Here is a 13703-nt window from a genome sequence, read left to right on the forward strand (position 1 = left end):
TTGTCCTTGTCTTAAGTGTTGTAATCATTTGTCGCTTCATCATACACTTTTTCCAACACCCCTAACCTTCTCCATTAGGATATTGCTTCCCCCGTTGCTATTTCCAGCCAGGTGTTAGCATCCCCAAATACAGCAGCCATTTCATGTCCCCAAACAGCATTTGCAGAGTTCTCTACACTCCTCTAACTTTCATTTCTCTTTCTCTACTTATGCTGGTAATTCAATGAATTGGCATTTTCCATTCACAACATTCCTTCCAGTTGTGCGGCTGATTCCTCCTGGCTTGTTGTTACTACATTACTCCTTTTTAACTTCCTGTGTTACTTTTTAAGTCAGCAATCTTAGTTCTTCATACATTTCAAAGGTTCTGAGATGGCTCTGGGTTTGATTAAATGCCATGGCTGAAGTTGATTCTGATATTCTTGCATTCGGGATTCTAGTGTATTCAAGAATGTTAGACTTATTTGAGTTAGACTTACTGAAGTTAGATTTATTTGAGAGAATTTCCCACTTTGGTTCAATCCAGTTAATAAAAATGTGAAACTTGGGAAAGAAAATGCATATGTCCCAAATGCTAAAGTCTTTCAAGAATTTCAAAGGTAAGAATCATAGTTATTACCAAATATAGGCTCCTTTCTCCACTCCAGGTAAAAGCTCCAAAGGATCAGCCACTGGAGCTTTAAGATCATTTAACTACTTTATCACTTTGGGGATAGATGTAAAGACCCTAAACAATTTAAAGTTTAGTGTCTGAAAGAGGCAGGTTTAGAAACTTGTGATGCTTTGGGGAAAATGTCCCAAAGATCCAATTACACTGAACCTGTTTGAATAAATATAAAAGTCACATGCTTTTTCAGAGCCTTTGGAGCAAGAAAATACTTTTCTGCCTTAGGTTCAAGCTGGTCTCCAGGCCTTAGCCCAATGCCTAGACTGTGGTAATGCAAACACATTTCATTTACCATTATCGATAGGACATTTAATTGCAGGATAGGAGGATCTAGTCACCCAAGGGGTTGAGAAGCAGTGTGGCCCAGTGAAAAAAGCATGGGCCTGGTTGTCAGACGACCTGGGTTTTAATCCCACCCCCACCACCTGCCTGCTGTGTGACCTTTGGCAGGTCACTTCACTTCTCTGTTACCTCAGTTTCCTCATCTATTAAATGGGGATTCAGTATCTGCTCTCCATCCAACTTGGACTGTGAGCCCCACATGGGCAGGGCCTGTTTCCAACCTGGTTATCTTGAATCTACACCAGTGATTAGTACTGTGCCTGGCACATAGTAAGCACATAGAAGCAGCGTGGCTCAGTGGAAAGAGCCCGGGCTTTGGAGTCAGAGGTTATGGGTTCAAATCCCAGCTCCGCCACTTGTCAGCTCTGTGACTTTGGGCAAGTCACTTCACTTCTCAGGCCCTCTGACTCCTAGGACCGTGGCATTGCAACGAAGCAGCGTGGCTCAGTGGAAAGAGCACGGGCTCTGGAGTCAGAGGTCATGGGTTCTAATCCTGACTCCACCACATGTCTGCTGTGTGACCTTGGGCAAGTCACTTAACTTCTCTGAGCCTCAGTTACCTCATCTGTAAAATGGGGATTAAGACTGTGAGCCCCCCGTGGGACAACCTGATCACCTTGTATCCCCCCCCCAGCGCTTAGAACAGTGCTCTGCACATAGTAAGCACTTAACAAATGCCATCATTATTATTATTATTATTATTATTACTTAAAATAATACCATAAAAAAGATACGCCCTAGTAATTTTAGACATTTAAAAAGGTACACACTTCTACTAATTATTTGTACTTTTCCAAACAGTACAGGGGTCTGAACAGAGTAAGCATTTAATAAAAACTAATATTAATAACAATCATTGTGGCACTTGTTAAGTGCTTACTATGTGCCAAGAACTGTTCTAAGCGCTGGGGCAGATACAAGTTTATTAAGTTGGACGCAGTCCCTGTCCCACATGGAGCTCACGCTCTTACTCCCCATTTTACAGATGAGATAACTGAAGCCCAGAGATGTGAAGTGACTTGCCTGAGGCTACACAACAGACATGTAGCAGAGCCAGGATAGAATCCAGGTCCTTCTGATTTCCAGTCCCATGCTCTATCCAGTAAGCCACGCTGCTATGCCCAGACGATTGATTGGTTGATTGCACTGTTTTTCTAGTTATTAGGAGATATTTTAGCACAATTTGAAATAATCTGTGTACATAGATGTTTTCTGGATTTGAAGTTGATGCTACAGAAAATGGGATTTTATTCTGCGCATGTGGGTATGACTGCTAACACTGACTCATGACCACCAATCCTTTGAGTGAGCATTTGAATATGGCAGTCAGGTCTAGAATAAGAGTGAACATAAGTGGCTTTTTAAAGTGAGAATGGATGGGATTGGAAGGACTGCTGGAGTGGGATCTTGAAGATCCTAATCTTATCATCTTTATACCATTCCCATTCTCCTCACCAGTTGTTCCAAACATTTAATTCCCTCCTCAGGCTCCCTGTAGCCCTGCTCCTCCACCCCACCCTCTCTTGCCCATAATGACCTGACCACATACTTTTTGATATAAGGAAACCAAGGGGCAGAATCTTCCCTAAAACCTCCCAGTCCTCTTTAGTCCCTCCCTACTCCTGCCCCTTTTTCACTCTCCCAGCCTTCCCAGCAGTATCTCAAGAGCAGAGCTCCTGCCTCCTCTCAAAAGCTACCCCCTTCGCCTGTGCTTCCGACCCCCTTCCTTTGCACCTTATCAAAGCACTTGCTCCCACTTCTTCCCTCCCTGACCACCATCTTCAACTGTTCACTCTACATTGGCTTCTTCCTCACTGCTTTCAAGCATACTCACCTAACCCCTATCCTAAAAAACCCTTCCCTTGTCCCTGCGCCTCCCACCAGTTATCGCTCCATCTCCCTCCTACCATTCCTCTCCAAACTCCTTATGTGCACTGACTACATCTGCTGCCTCCACTTCCTCTCCTACAGTTCTCTCCTTCACCTCCTCCAGTTTGGCTTCCACCCCATTCATTCCACATACATTGCCTTCTCTAAGGTCAAAGTTGCCAAATCCAAAGGCCTCTACTCCATCCCGATCCTCTTTGACCTCTCAGCTGCCTTTGACACTGTGGATCATCCCATTCTCCTGGAAACATTATCTAACCTTGGCTTCACTGACACCATCCTCTCCTGGTTCTGTCCTAGATCTTTAACCACTCACTGCCAGTCTCTTTCACCGGCTTCTTATCTGCCTCCACCCCCTATTTCTGGGAGTCCTTCAAGGCTCAGTTCTGGGTCTTCTCGTATTCTCCATCTACACCCATTCCCTTGAAAAATTCATTTTCTCCCATGGCTTCAACTATCATCTGCATGTGGATAATTCCCAAATCTATGTCTCCAGCGCTGATCTCTCTTCTTCTGTGTAGTCTTGTATTTCCTCCTGCGTTCAGGAAATCTGTCCTTGGAGTCCCACCAACACCTCTAGCTCAAAGTGATCAATACAGAACTCCTCATCTTCCCACCCAAAAACTGTTGCGCCCCCCACTTTCCTATTATGGTAGAGGGCATCACTATCCCTTCGCCTCATGAGCCCATAAGGTGAATATTATCCTCATCCCATCTCTCTCATTCAACCCATAAGCTAACTGTCACCAAAACCTGTCAGTTTTGCCTTCACAACATTGCTAAAATCTGTCCTGTCCTCTCTATCCAGCTCAGAATTCAGCCATGCTCAGAAGAACAGGGTACTGATCTATCCCAGTGGCTGAAGGCCACTTCCCGCTGCCTACAGGGGGCTTTCTGGTTGCTGCCCCTTCCCCCTTAACTTAGCAACTGGTGGGTGCTGTAAGATCTGATCTGGGAAGCTGGGTCATGCTGTTTGGAGGAATGGGGAATTCATTCATTCATTCAATTGTATTTATTGAGTACTTACTGTGTGGAGAGCACTGTATTAAGCTCTTGGGAAGTACAGGTCGGCAACATATCAATCAATCGTATTGATTGAGCGCTTACTTTGTGAAGAGCATTGTACTAAGCGCTTGGGAAGTACAAGTTGGTAACATATAGAGATGGTCCCTACCCAACAACGGGCTCACAGTCTAGAAGATCTCAGGCACTACCCTTGCCATGCCCTTTGGAGTCCCCACTCCATTTCTCCATAGTTGAGGACCCTGTCCTCCCACGGCCCAGGAGGCAGCTAGGTGCTGTTCAGAATAGGAATAAGTGACCCCAGAGAGAGCTCCCTGCTTCGCCACCTGAGCAGTGCTATGAGATGACATCACATGGTGTGCACCCCATGATGTCATCAGGTCACATGGGTCGGGGGCCCCCAGCTGAACTCTTTCCTCCTGGATCCAGCCCCAAATAAGAGAAGGTTTCATGTATTTCCTTCTCTTCATTACCTCCATTAATGACCCTCCCTCCGGAATCCAAACTAATGCACTGACTACAAATAACTCTGTAGGAGGAAACCTAGTAGCACAGGGCATTATTATGAGTTAAAGTCTATTAGTCCCAGGGGTTGAAGTTCACATAGGTTATAATGGGATTAAGTCCCAGGGACTTGTTAATAGTTTACACTATTTAGCAGAAACATGTACCCGGAGCCTTGTTAGCCAAACCAGTTATGATGGCCACTTTGACTGATTAAGAGGAGAAAAGGAACCCACTCTGAACAAGCCACCAGAGTCTAGGTGTAACTGTCAGTGGCTTGCCCCTGACCCAACTAGACCAATTTGATACCGGGCCATTACATTGTCCATTTCCTGGAAAGTGGGTGGGGGAGAAAGTGAGGCAAGGAAACCGCCATGGCTCTGCCCTCTTCCTGCTCCACTATGGTCCTATCCCATTCCATACCTTGGGTGGTCCTGGAAGATGCAGGCTGTAGCATGGCATAGTGGATAGAGCATGGGCCTGGGAGTCAGAAGTTCATGAGTTCTAATCCTGGTTCTGCCTTTTGTCTGTGGTGTGACCTTGGGCAAGTCACTGCACTTCTCTGGGCCTCAGTTACCTCATTTGTAAAATGGGGATTGGGACTGTGAGCCCCATGTGGGACAGGGACTGTGACCAGCCCTATTTACTTTGTATCTACCCCAGCGCTTAGTACAGTGCCTGGTCTATAGTAAGCGCTTAACAAATGCCACAATAATCATTATTATTATTAGTATAGGAAGGACAGTTGGCAATAACAAAGCTGTAAAACACTAAAAAACCCAAACTACCAAGACAGGTAGAGTTATTGTGCAGGACTGTGTCAGCTAAAGGAGGTTAAGGGTTCAAGGGCATGGAAGAAAGTCAAGTGAAACAGAAGCTTCAAGGAGTCACAAAGAGAAAAGTGTGGACAATGATGATGAGAGGGAAAGGTAAACCAAGGGTGGGCATCAGGGCGCTCATCCTCTAGGCAGTAAGCTTGTTGTGGTCATGGAATGTTTCCATTATATTGTTGTGTTGTACTCCAAGTGCTTGATACAGTGCTCTGCACACCGTAAGTGCTCAATAAATATGATTGATTGTTTAACCATGCTTTGTCTGAAATTGTAATTAGACAGAATGTGGTGTACTCCCCCTTAAGCTCCATAACCCCAGAAATCAATCAATCAATCAATGGTATTTATTGAGTGCTTACTATATCAATCATTCACATTTATTGAGCACTTACTGTAGCAAGAACACTGTGCTAAGTGCTTAGGTAAGTACAGTACTACACACAGAGCACTGTACTAAGCACTTGAGAGGGTGTGATAGAACAGAATTAGCAGACACATTCCCTGACCATATTGAGTTTATAATCCATTTTACAGTCTACAGTCTAAAGCAGCCATGATAGATGAAACAGGAGAAGGCAGGAAGGAGAGGAAATACAGTCGAGAGGACACAGAACACATGCCTGATGGATAATCATGAGAATCTTCAGGACTAAATTTTTGAATTCCTTTCTTCTTTCCTCTCTTTGTAGCACACAGTAAGCACTCAGTAAATATGAGTGACTGACTAAATGAGAGTACAATACAACAGATTTGGGGGACAAGGAGATGTGGTCGTTTCTTCAGGTCGTGGGTTCTGATCCCGGCTCTGCCACATGTCTGCTGTGTGACCTTGGGCAAGTCATTTAACTTTTCCAGGCCTCAGTTACCTCATCTGTAAAATGGGGACTGTGAGCCCCACATGGGACAGGGACTGTGTCCTACTTGATTTGCTTATATCCACCCCAGCGCTTAGTACAGTGCCTGTCACATAGTATACGCTTAACAAATACCATAATTATAATTATCATTATATGCCAGGCACCGTACTAAGCGCTGGAGTAGATGCAAATGTTGATAATGTTAGATTCCCCTCCAAGGCTTAAAGACAAAACAGGCTTCTAGCATCACCTAGACTCTACAAATCACACAAACTGAACAGGGGTTTTAGGTGTCTGCTACATGGACTTACTAGTTAGGTGTTGGCAAATCTAATGTCTGCAGTTGATCCTTGATCCCCAAGAGTGGTCATTTGGTTCCCTGAATTGGAGCAGAGTCTTTAAAGGAAATCACAGCAAAGGTATGTACAGGTGTAGTCCCTGACCACAAATAGCTCACAATCTAAATGGGTGAAGGGGAAAGAAGGGACAACACCTAGAGATAAAATTTCAATTCACAAACACTCTGAGGCTCACACACACCTGTCTTGTGAATTAGAAGATGACACAACTGTCGAAGCCTTATCCCACTTAGGCATCTTTTTCCACGTGTTTAATGTCTTCCATTTTTTAAAATGGTATTTATTAAGCACTTACTAAGTGCCAGGAACTGTACTAAGTGCTGGGGTACACAAATTAATCAGGTTGGACACAGTTCATGTTCCACGTGGGGTTCACGGTCTTAATCCTCATTTTAGAGATGAGGGAACTGAGGCACAGAGAAATGAAGTGAATTGACCAAGGTCACACAGCAGACAAGTGGCAGAGCAGGGATTAGAACCCAGGTCCTTCTGACTCCCAGGCCTGTGCTCTTTCCACTAGGTCACACTACTTCTCCCCTGTTCTAAGAGGACACTGAGACAGCCGCTCACCCAACCGATAGCATTTCCGGTATCACGGTAACACCTCTGCCAACTTCTCACCTGCCCTCACTCCCATTTCAACCTTGCTCCAGGATATGGACCAGGAAAATCACAGTAATCTTGATGATAATGTTCTCACCTGCCTCTTGGGGCTCAGAGGAACAATCAATATTTACAACAATACCTGCAGTAGGTTATCCCTGAAGCATCCAAAAGTTCTTAACTTCTGCATGGTTCAGAGTTACAACTTTAAATTGCTTCAGGGATTAAAGGATCCCTAAGAATGATGAAGGATTTAAATTACCCTCTAGATCCTTTGGTTGATCCTTTGGAGCTTTGCCTGGGCCACAGATTAAAGTCAGTGTTTAGGGTAGAGAGGGGAGTTGTTTGGCTCACTGCAAATAAATTCCATCTTATTTGTACCTAATATTCTTTTACTTTTTTCGGGGTGGAAGGGTATGTTTTCTATTCACAATATTTCTTAATAGCACAAGCCTCTCAAATTGTGCTTGGATAAACACGTTTATGACTCAGGAGGAATCTTTATTAATAATAGAGATCTTGGAAATTAATTTCAGTAGATGTGATGATGCTGACAGTATACTACAACGTCCGCATACTGGTGAAAGTGACTCCGAAGAAGAATGAATAATTGCTTTGATGCTGGCTCATGTAAGCAAGAAACGTTTTGAAATGGATTAGAAACAGTGTTATTTGCTCAGACAATAGAAATACCAAGAAGCTAAGAAGTGACCTAAGGTGAATCTAAGAGAAAGCTGGATCTCACACCTGAGGTAAATGGGAATGGAGGTGGGGAGTGGTGGAAGAAATTTAAATGGCAGCCTTAAGGGTGTTATTATTACCGTGGTATTTGTTAAGCAATTACTATGCATTAAGCACTTTTCTAAGCACTAAGACAGAGGTTAATCAGGTTGGACACAGTCCCTGTCCCAAACAGGGCTCATAGTCTAAAGATTTCCAAGACTTGGGACCAGGGGATGGGAAGACTTTTTGGAGATGGGAGAACAGACCATAGGAGAAGCCCTGACTATGGTCAAGTAAATCCGGGCAAAAGAAACAATTAAACACACTGCAAGGGGGCAGGTTTTGTCCCAGTAGGAAGAAGCTCTTTTTAAAAATCCAAATGGCACCTCTCAATTTTGGTACTACCAACAAGTATTTGGCTCTGTGGGGTTCCTTATGTTGCCGGTAGCCGGACTTCAGATGTTTGATACAATAGAGACACTCTGTACAACCTGAATAGCTTTTGTCTACCCCAGCTATTTGTACAAGGCCTGGCACATAGTTAGTGCTTAATAAATAAGGTTAAAAAACCCATAAACATTGAGGAAAAGGTGCTTCCACCTCTCCTGCTGCATTACTCCTTCCTCGGACTTCAGACCTATTGTTCACATTGGTTACCTCTCAGTTAAAGCCAAAATTGTTCTTGTTGGTTCTAGGAAATTGTCGTCCTGAATATAAAGGGAGAACAGAGCCATTCCTATTAGCTAGCAAGACAGCACTTGCTAGCCCAGATCCTCATTCATTCATTCAATCGTATTTATTGAGCTGTTACTATGTGCAGAGCACGGTATTTTCAGTCTACTTGGAAATACACCCCTGAAGTTTGAAGGATTTGGTATTGTCTGATCTGATTATCTTGTATCCACCCCAAGGCTTTCCCAGTGCAGGTCTTGGTACGTAGTAAGCACTTAACAAATACCACAATTCTTGTCGTTAGTATTTTTTATCATTATTGCTGTAATAACGCCAGGTGGTGTGAGCTGTGTCCTTCCCCGAATCTTTGCAGGTGACACCAAGAGAATAGGATGGAAGAGATGAATGACACCACTGTGGCCGAGTTCTTTTTGCTGGGTTTTTCCCAATTCCCAGTCATTCAGGGGTTGGTCTTTTGGCTTTCCCTTTTAATGTACCTGATAGTCCTCCTGGGCAATAGCTTCCTCATTGTCATTACCATCGTGGATTCCCGCCTTCACACCCCCATGTACTTCTTTCTCAGAAACCTCTCTTTCCTGGACATCTGTTACACATCCTCCTCTATTCCTCAAATGCTGGTCATTTTTATATCGAAGAGAAAATCGATTTCATTCATCGGCTGTGCACTACAGATGTTTATGTCCCTTGGCTTGGGGTCAACTGAATGTATACTCTTGGCAATGATGGCATATGACCGCTTCGTGGCCATTTCCAGTCCCCTGCAATACCCCGTCATCATGAACAAGGTTGTATACATGCAGATGGCATCCTGGTCCTGGATTTTAGGCTGTTTAAACTCCCTAGTCCAAACTAGTCTTGTAATGATTTTGCCTTTCTGTGGAAATCACACCATCGATCATCTTACATGTGAAATCCTGGCAGTTCTGAAGCTTGTATGTGCTGACATCTCCCTCAATGTAAAAATCATGACGTTGGCATGTGTAATTTTATTGATCGTACCAGTGCTGTTAATTTTCATCTCTTACATTTTCATCCTCTCCACCATCCTGAGAATGAAGTCTGCAGAGGGGAGGCTCAAAGCTTTTTCCACCTGCTCAGCCCACTTGACCGTGGTGATCTTATTCTATGGTTCTGCTCTTTTCACCTACATGAAGCCCAAGTCGAAAGACACACAGTCTTTGGATGAATTAATTGGATTGTCCTATGGAGTGGTGAATCCCATGCTGAATCCCATCATCTACAGTCTGAGGAACAAGGAGGTTAAAGAAGCCGTGAGAAATGTGCTGAGCAGAAACCTGTTCCTTTGGAGAAGGTGAAAGGTGGCTTACTTTATATGCATGCTCATGCATGGGAATCAGCATTCTTTATAATCAAAAAGGATATGTCTAACGATGTTCCCGTCTATGTATTCAAATGGGACTGGAAAAAAAATCACTGACTGAAATTTTAGAAGCAATGCGAGCTGAGTGGTTATGAGCCCCAAGCATGGCCCAAATTTTCATCCATCCCAAATGGACACCCCTAAGTCAATTGATCAGTCAATCAATCAATCAATCGTATTTATTGAGCGCTTACTGTGTGCGGAGCACTGTACTAAGCACTTGGGAAGTACAAGTTGGCAACATATAGAGACAGTCCCTACCCAACAGTGGGCCCACAGTCTAGAAGGGGGAGACAGAGAACAAAACCAAACATATTAACAAAATAAATAGAATAGATATGTACAAGTAAAACAAATAAATAAATAGAGTAATAAATATGTACAAACATATATACATATATACAGGTGCTGTGGGGAGGGGAAAGAGGTAAGATTGGGGGGGTTGGAGAGGGCAATGACGGGGAGAGGAAAGAGGGGGCCCCTAAACCATCAAGTGCTTAAGTGGAGGAAGGAACCCACACCTCTCAGAGGGTACGTGACAAGCGGGGGCCAGGCCTTAATCCAGAGAATCTGGCTAAGGGTCAATAGGCCCAGTCCCAGGACTTTCCCGTGGAGACTACTGCTACTCCTCCTATTCGATGCCCCCCTGCAGAGTGACACCAATCCAGGTTATCACTTTCATCCGATGTGGGCTTTCTAACCCTGCTGGGATATTCTAAACGTTAGAAAACAAAAAAGACTCTACAAGCACTTGGCATCTGGGTCACGGATGTCCTCGATCTCCCCGTCAATCAAAAACTCCTTACGATTGGTTTTAAAGCACTCGATCATGTCTCTCCCTTCTACTTCACCCCACTGATCTCTTCTTCCAACCCAGCCCGCACACCTCCAGATCCTCCAGGGTCACTCTACTCACTGCACCTCAATGTCGTCCATCTTACCAACGACTCTTTCTCCCTCCCTCCCTCTCTTCTGCCCGAAACTCCCTCCCCATGCAGGTCAGACAGTCTGCCACTCTCCCCATCTTCAAAGCCATCCCAAAGTCACATATCCTCCAGGAAGACCTTCCTTGACTAATCTCTCAGTTCCCCACCCTTCTTCCCTTCTGCGTTGTCTTGGCATTTGGGTCTGTACCCACCTAGGCATTTTATTGGACAGAGCACGGAGCTTGGTGTCAGAAGGTCATAGGTTCTAATCCCAGCTCCACCACTTGTCCGCAGGTGACCTTGGGCAAGTTGCTTTACTTTTCTGTGCCTCAGTGACCTCAACTGAAAAATGGGGATTGAGAATGTGAGCCCCACACGGGACAGGGACTGTGTTCAACTCGATTTGCTTGGATCCACCCCAGCCCTTAGTACAGTGCCAGGCACATAGTAAGTACTTAACAATTGCCATCACTTTGGTATTTACCCTATCCCACCCAAACGAAGGTGGCTGCAGGGATTCATTCATTCATTTAATCATATTTATTGAGCGCTTACTGTGTGCAGAGCACTGTACTAAGCGCTTGGGAAGTACAAGTTGGCAACATACAGAGACGGTCCCTACCCAAGAGCGGGCTCACAGTCTAGAAGGGGGAAACAGACAAGAAAACAAAACATATTAACAAAATAAAATAAATAGAATAGTAAATATGTACAAGTAAAATAAATAGAGTAATAAATATGTACAAACATATATACAGGTGCTGTGGGGAGGGGAAGGAGGTAGGGAGCCCTCTGTTGGGTAGGGACTGTCTTTATATGTTGCCAATTTGTACTTCCCAAGCGCTTAGTACAGTGCTCTGCACACAGTAAGTGCTCAATAAATACGATTGATGATGATGAGGGGGAGAGGAAGGAGGGGGCTAGTCTGGGAAGGCCTCCTGGAGGAGGTGAGCTCTCAGTAGGGCTTTGAAGGGAGGAAGAGAGCTAGCTTGGCGGATGTGTGGAGGGAGGGCATTCCAGGCCAGGGGGATGACGTGGGCCGGGGGTCGACGGCGGGACAGGCGAGGACGAGGCACAGTGAGGAGGTTAGCGGCAGAAGAGCAGAGGGTGCGGGCTGGGCTGTAGAAGGAGAGAAGGGAGGTGAGGTAGGGTTGGGGGAGGAAGAGGGGTTGTCTCGGAGTCCCCCCATTCATACTGACAACACAACACAACACGACGGGTGTGGCTTAGGGAAAAGGAAGGTACGACGGGGCTGAGCACCGGTGATTAGCACCGATCTGTGGGAATCACTGGCCGGCGGGTGGGCTGGAACCCAGCCCCAGGGCGGAGGGGAGACGTTTTCAAAGGGGGCTCCCGGACCCGGTAAGCTCCGGTCTGGGGATGCCCCTTTCTTTGCAATTCAAATTCATTCATTCGATCGGCTTTATTGAGCGCTTACTGTGTGCAGAGCACTGAACTAAACGCTTGGGGGAGTACAAATACAACAATAGACTTGGTATTTGGGTCTGTACCCACCTAAGCATTTTCCTGGACAGAGCACGGGCCCCGCCCACAACGAGTTTACCGTCTAGAGGGCGGGAGATGGACATCGATACAAATAGATGACAGATAGGGACAGAAGTGTTGCTTGTGGGACTGGAAGCTAGGGTGCTTGGCCACGTGCGTGTAACATGGAAATGTGAAGCAGCGTGGCTTAGTGGCACCGATCCTCGAACTCGTCTCGGCGACAGGTGACATAAATGTCGAAGGGTAATAATAATTATGATGGTATTTGTTAAGCGCTTACTATGTGTCAAGGCTGTCCTAAGCGCTGGATGGGATGGGATGGGCGACTGGCGATGGATGGGGGAGGTGGGGGCGTGGGGCTGATAGCCTTCCTCGCGGATCGGGGATGGAAGACCCCGAGATGAGACCGCCGCTGGGTAGGGAATCCCTGGGACGATTCCCGGATCCTCGAGGAAAGGCAAACAGCCTTCCCGGCTCTTCATCGCCGGTCCCGTCCTTCGCCGCCCGGACCAGGAAAAAAAGTGGGGGAGACGGTCCTCCGCGTTCTCCTTGCTACGGCTTCTCAAGCCGCCGTAGGGGACAGAGAATGGTGTCGGGAGGAAAAGAAAACCCTAGAGGAGAAACTCAGCGAGAGGGAGACGAAATATTTCTTCGTTGCAGCCCGAGGTCAGAAGGCAGCAGGCGGCCCTGTTGGAGCAGAAGTTGGCCCCCCGGGGGGCCAAGGAGTTACAGAAGCGGAGGAACCTCCCAGTGAATGAGCAGGAGATGAAGCGGGTCGTGTGTTCGGGGTCGTGCGGGGACGAGGAGGAGGAGAATAAGGAGGAGGAGGAGCAGGAGGAAGAGGGGAATTCCCTCGACCCCGCCCCGGAGCCGGAACCATTATCTTCCAGGCTGGATGAGGGAGTGCCCCCGCAGAACCCCCGGATGTCCGCCCAAGCCCCTCTATCCCATTCTTGAGGAGGATCTGGATCACGAGGGGAAGGCCACCACCCAGACCACGACCTTCATCGCCACCCTGGTCAGCCAGGTTTCCCAGGAATTTGCCCCCGACCCTGGAGAACCAGTGATTTCTAGACTGTGAGCCCACTGTTGGGTAGGGACCGTCTCTATATGTTGCCGACTTATACTTCTCAAGCGTTTAGTACAGTGCTTTGCACACAGTAGGCGCTCAATAAATACAATTGATTGATTGATTGATTGATAGGCTGGCTGGCTGGAGTATGGAAGGCAGGAGCTGGCCGGATGGACGTGACCCACACTCATAGTCAAGGTCGCCCTCACCCCCCGGGACCCTCGCAGTGCACTGGGCTCGGACCATTCCTGTGCTCTTTCCAACTAGGCCACACTGCGTCTTCTGGCTAAGTACACCAAATTCATTTCCATAAGCCAGGATTTTGGC

General features: G+C 46.2%; 1 protein-coding gene across 1 annotated transcript; it reads left to right on the plus strand.

Annotated features, from left to right (window-relative positions):
* Window positions 1-8862: 8862 nt before the first annotated feature.
* Window positions 8863-13062, plus strand: LOC119947913 (olfactory receptor 13D1-like). The gene is made up of 2 exons (XM_038769565.1): window positions 8863-9803; window positions 12762-13062. Exons 1-2 carry the CDS (start codon window positions 8863-8865, stop codon window positions 13060-13062), a joined length of 1242 nt encoding a protein of 413 aa, XP_038625493.1.
* The last annotated feature ends 641 nt before the right edge of the window (window positions 13063-13703 follow it).

The sequence above is a fragment of the Tachyglossus aculeatus genome, chromosome X4 (genome assembly GCF_015852505.1).
Source record: "Tachyglossus aculeatus isolate mTacAcu1 chromosome X4, mTacAcu1.pri, whole genome shotgun sequence".
NCBI lineage: Eukaryota > Metazoa > Chordata > Mammalia > Monotremata > Tachyglossidae > Tachyglossus > Tachyglossus aculeatus.

Bases quoted from the DNA above. Each gene is read 5' to 3' on its own strand.
- LOC119947913 (XM_038769565.1), top strand. From the start codon at position 8,863: ATGGAAGAGATGAATGACACCACTGTGGCCGAGTTCTTTTTGCTGGGT. The intron at 9,804-12,761 runs GTGAAAGGTGGC...CCTCGAGGAAAG, and splicing joins AACCTGTTCCTTTGGAGAAG to GCAAACAGCCTTCCCGGCTC.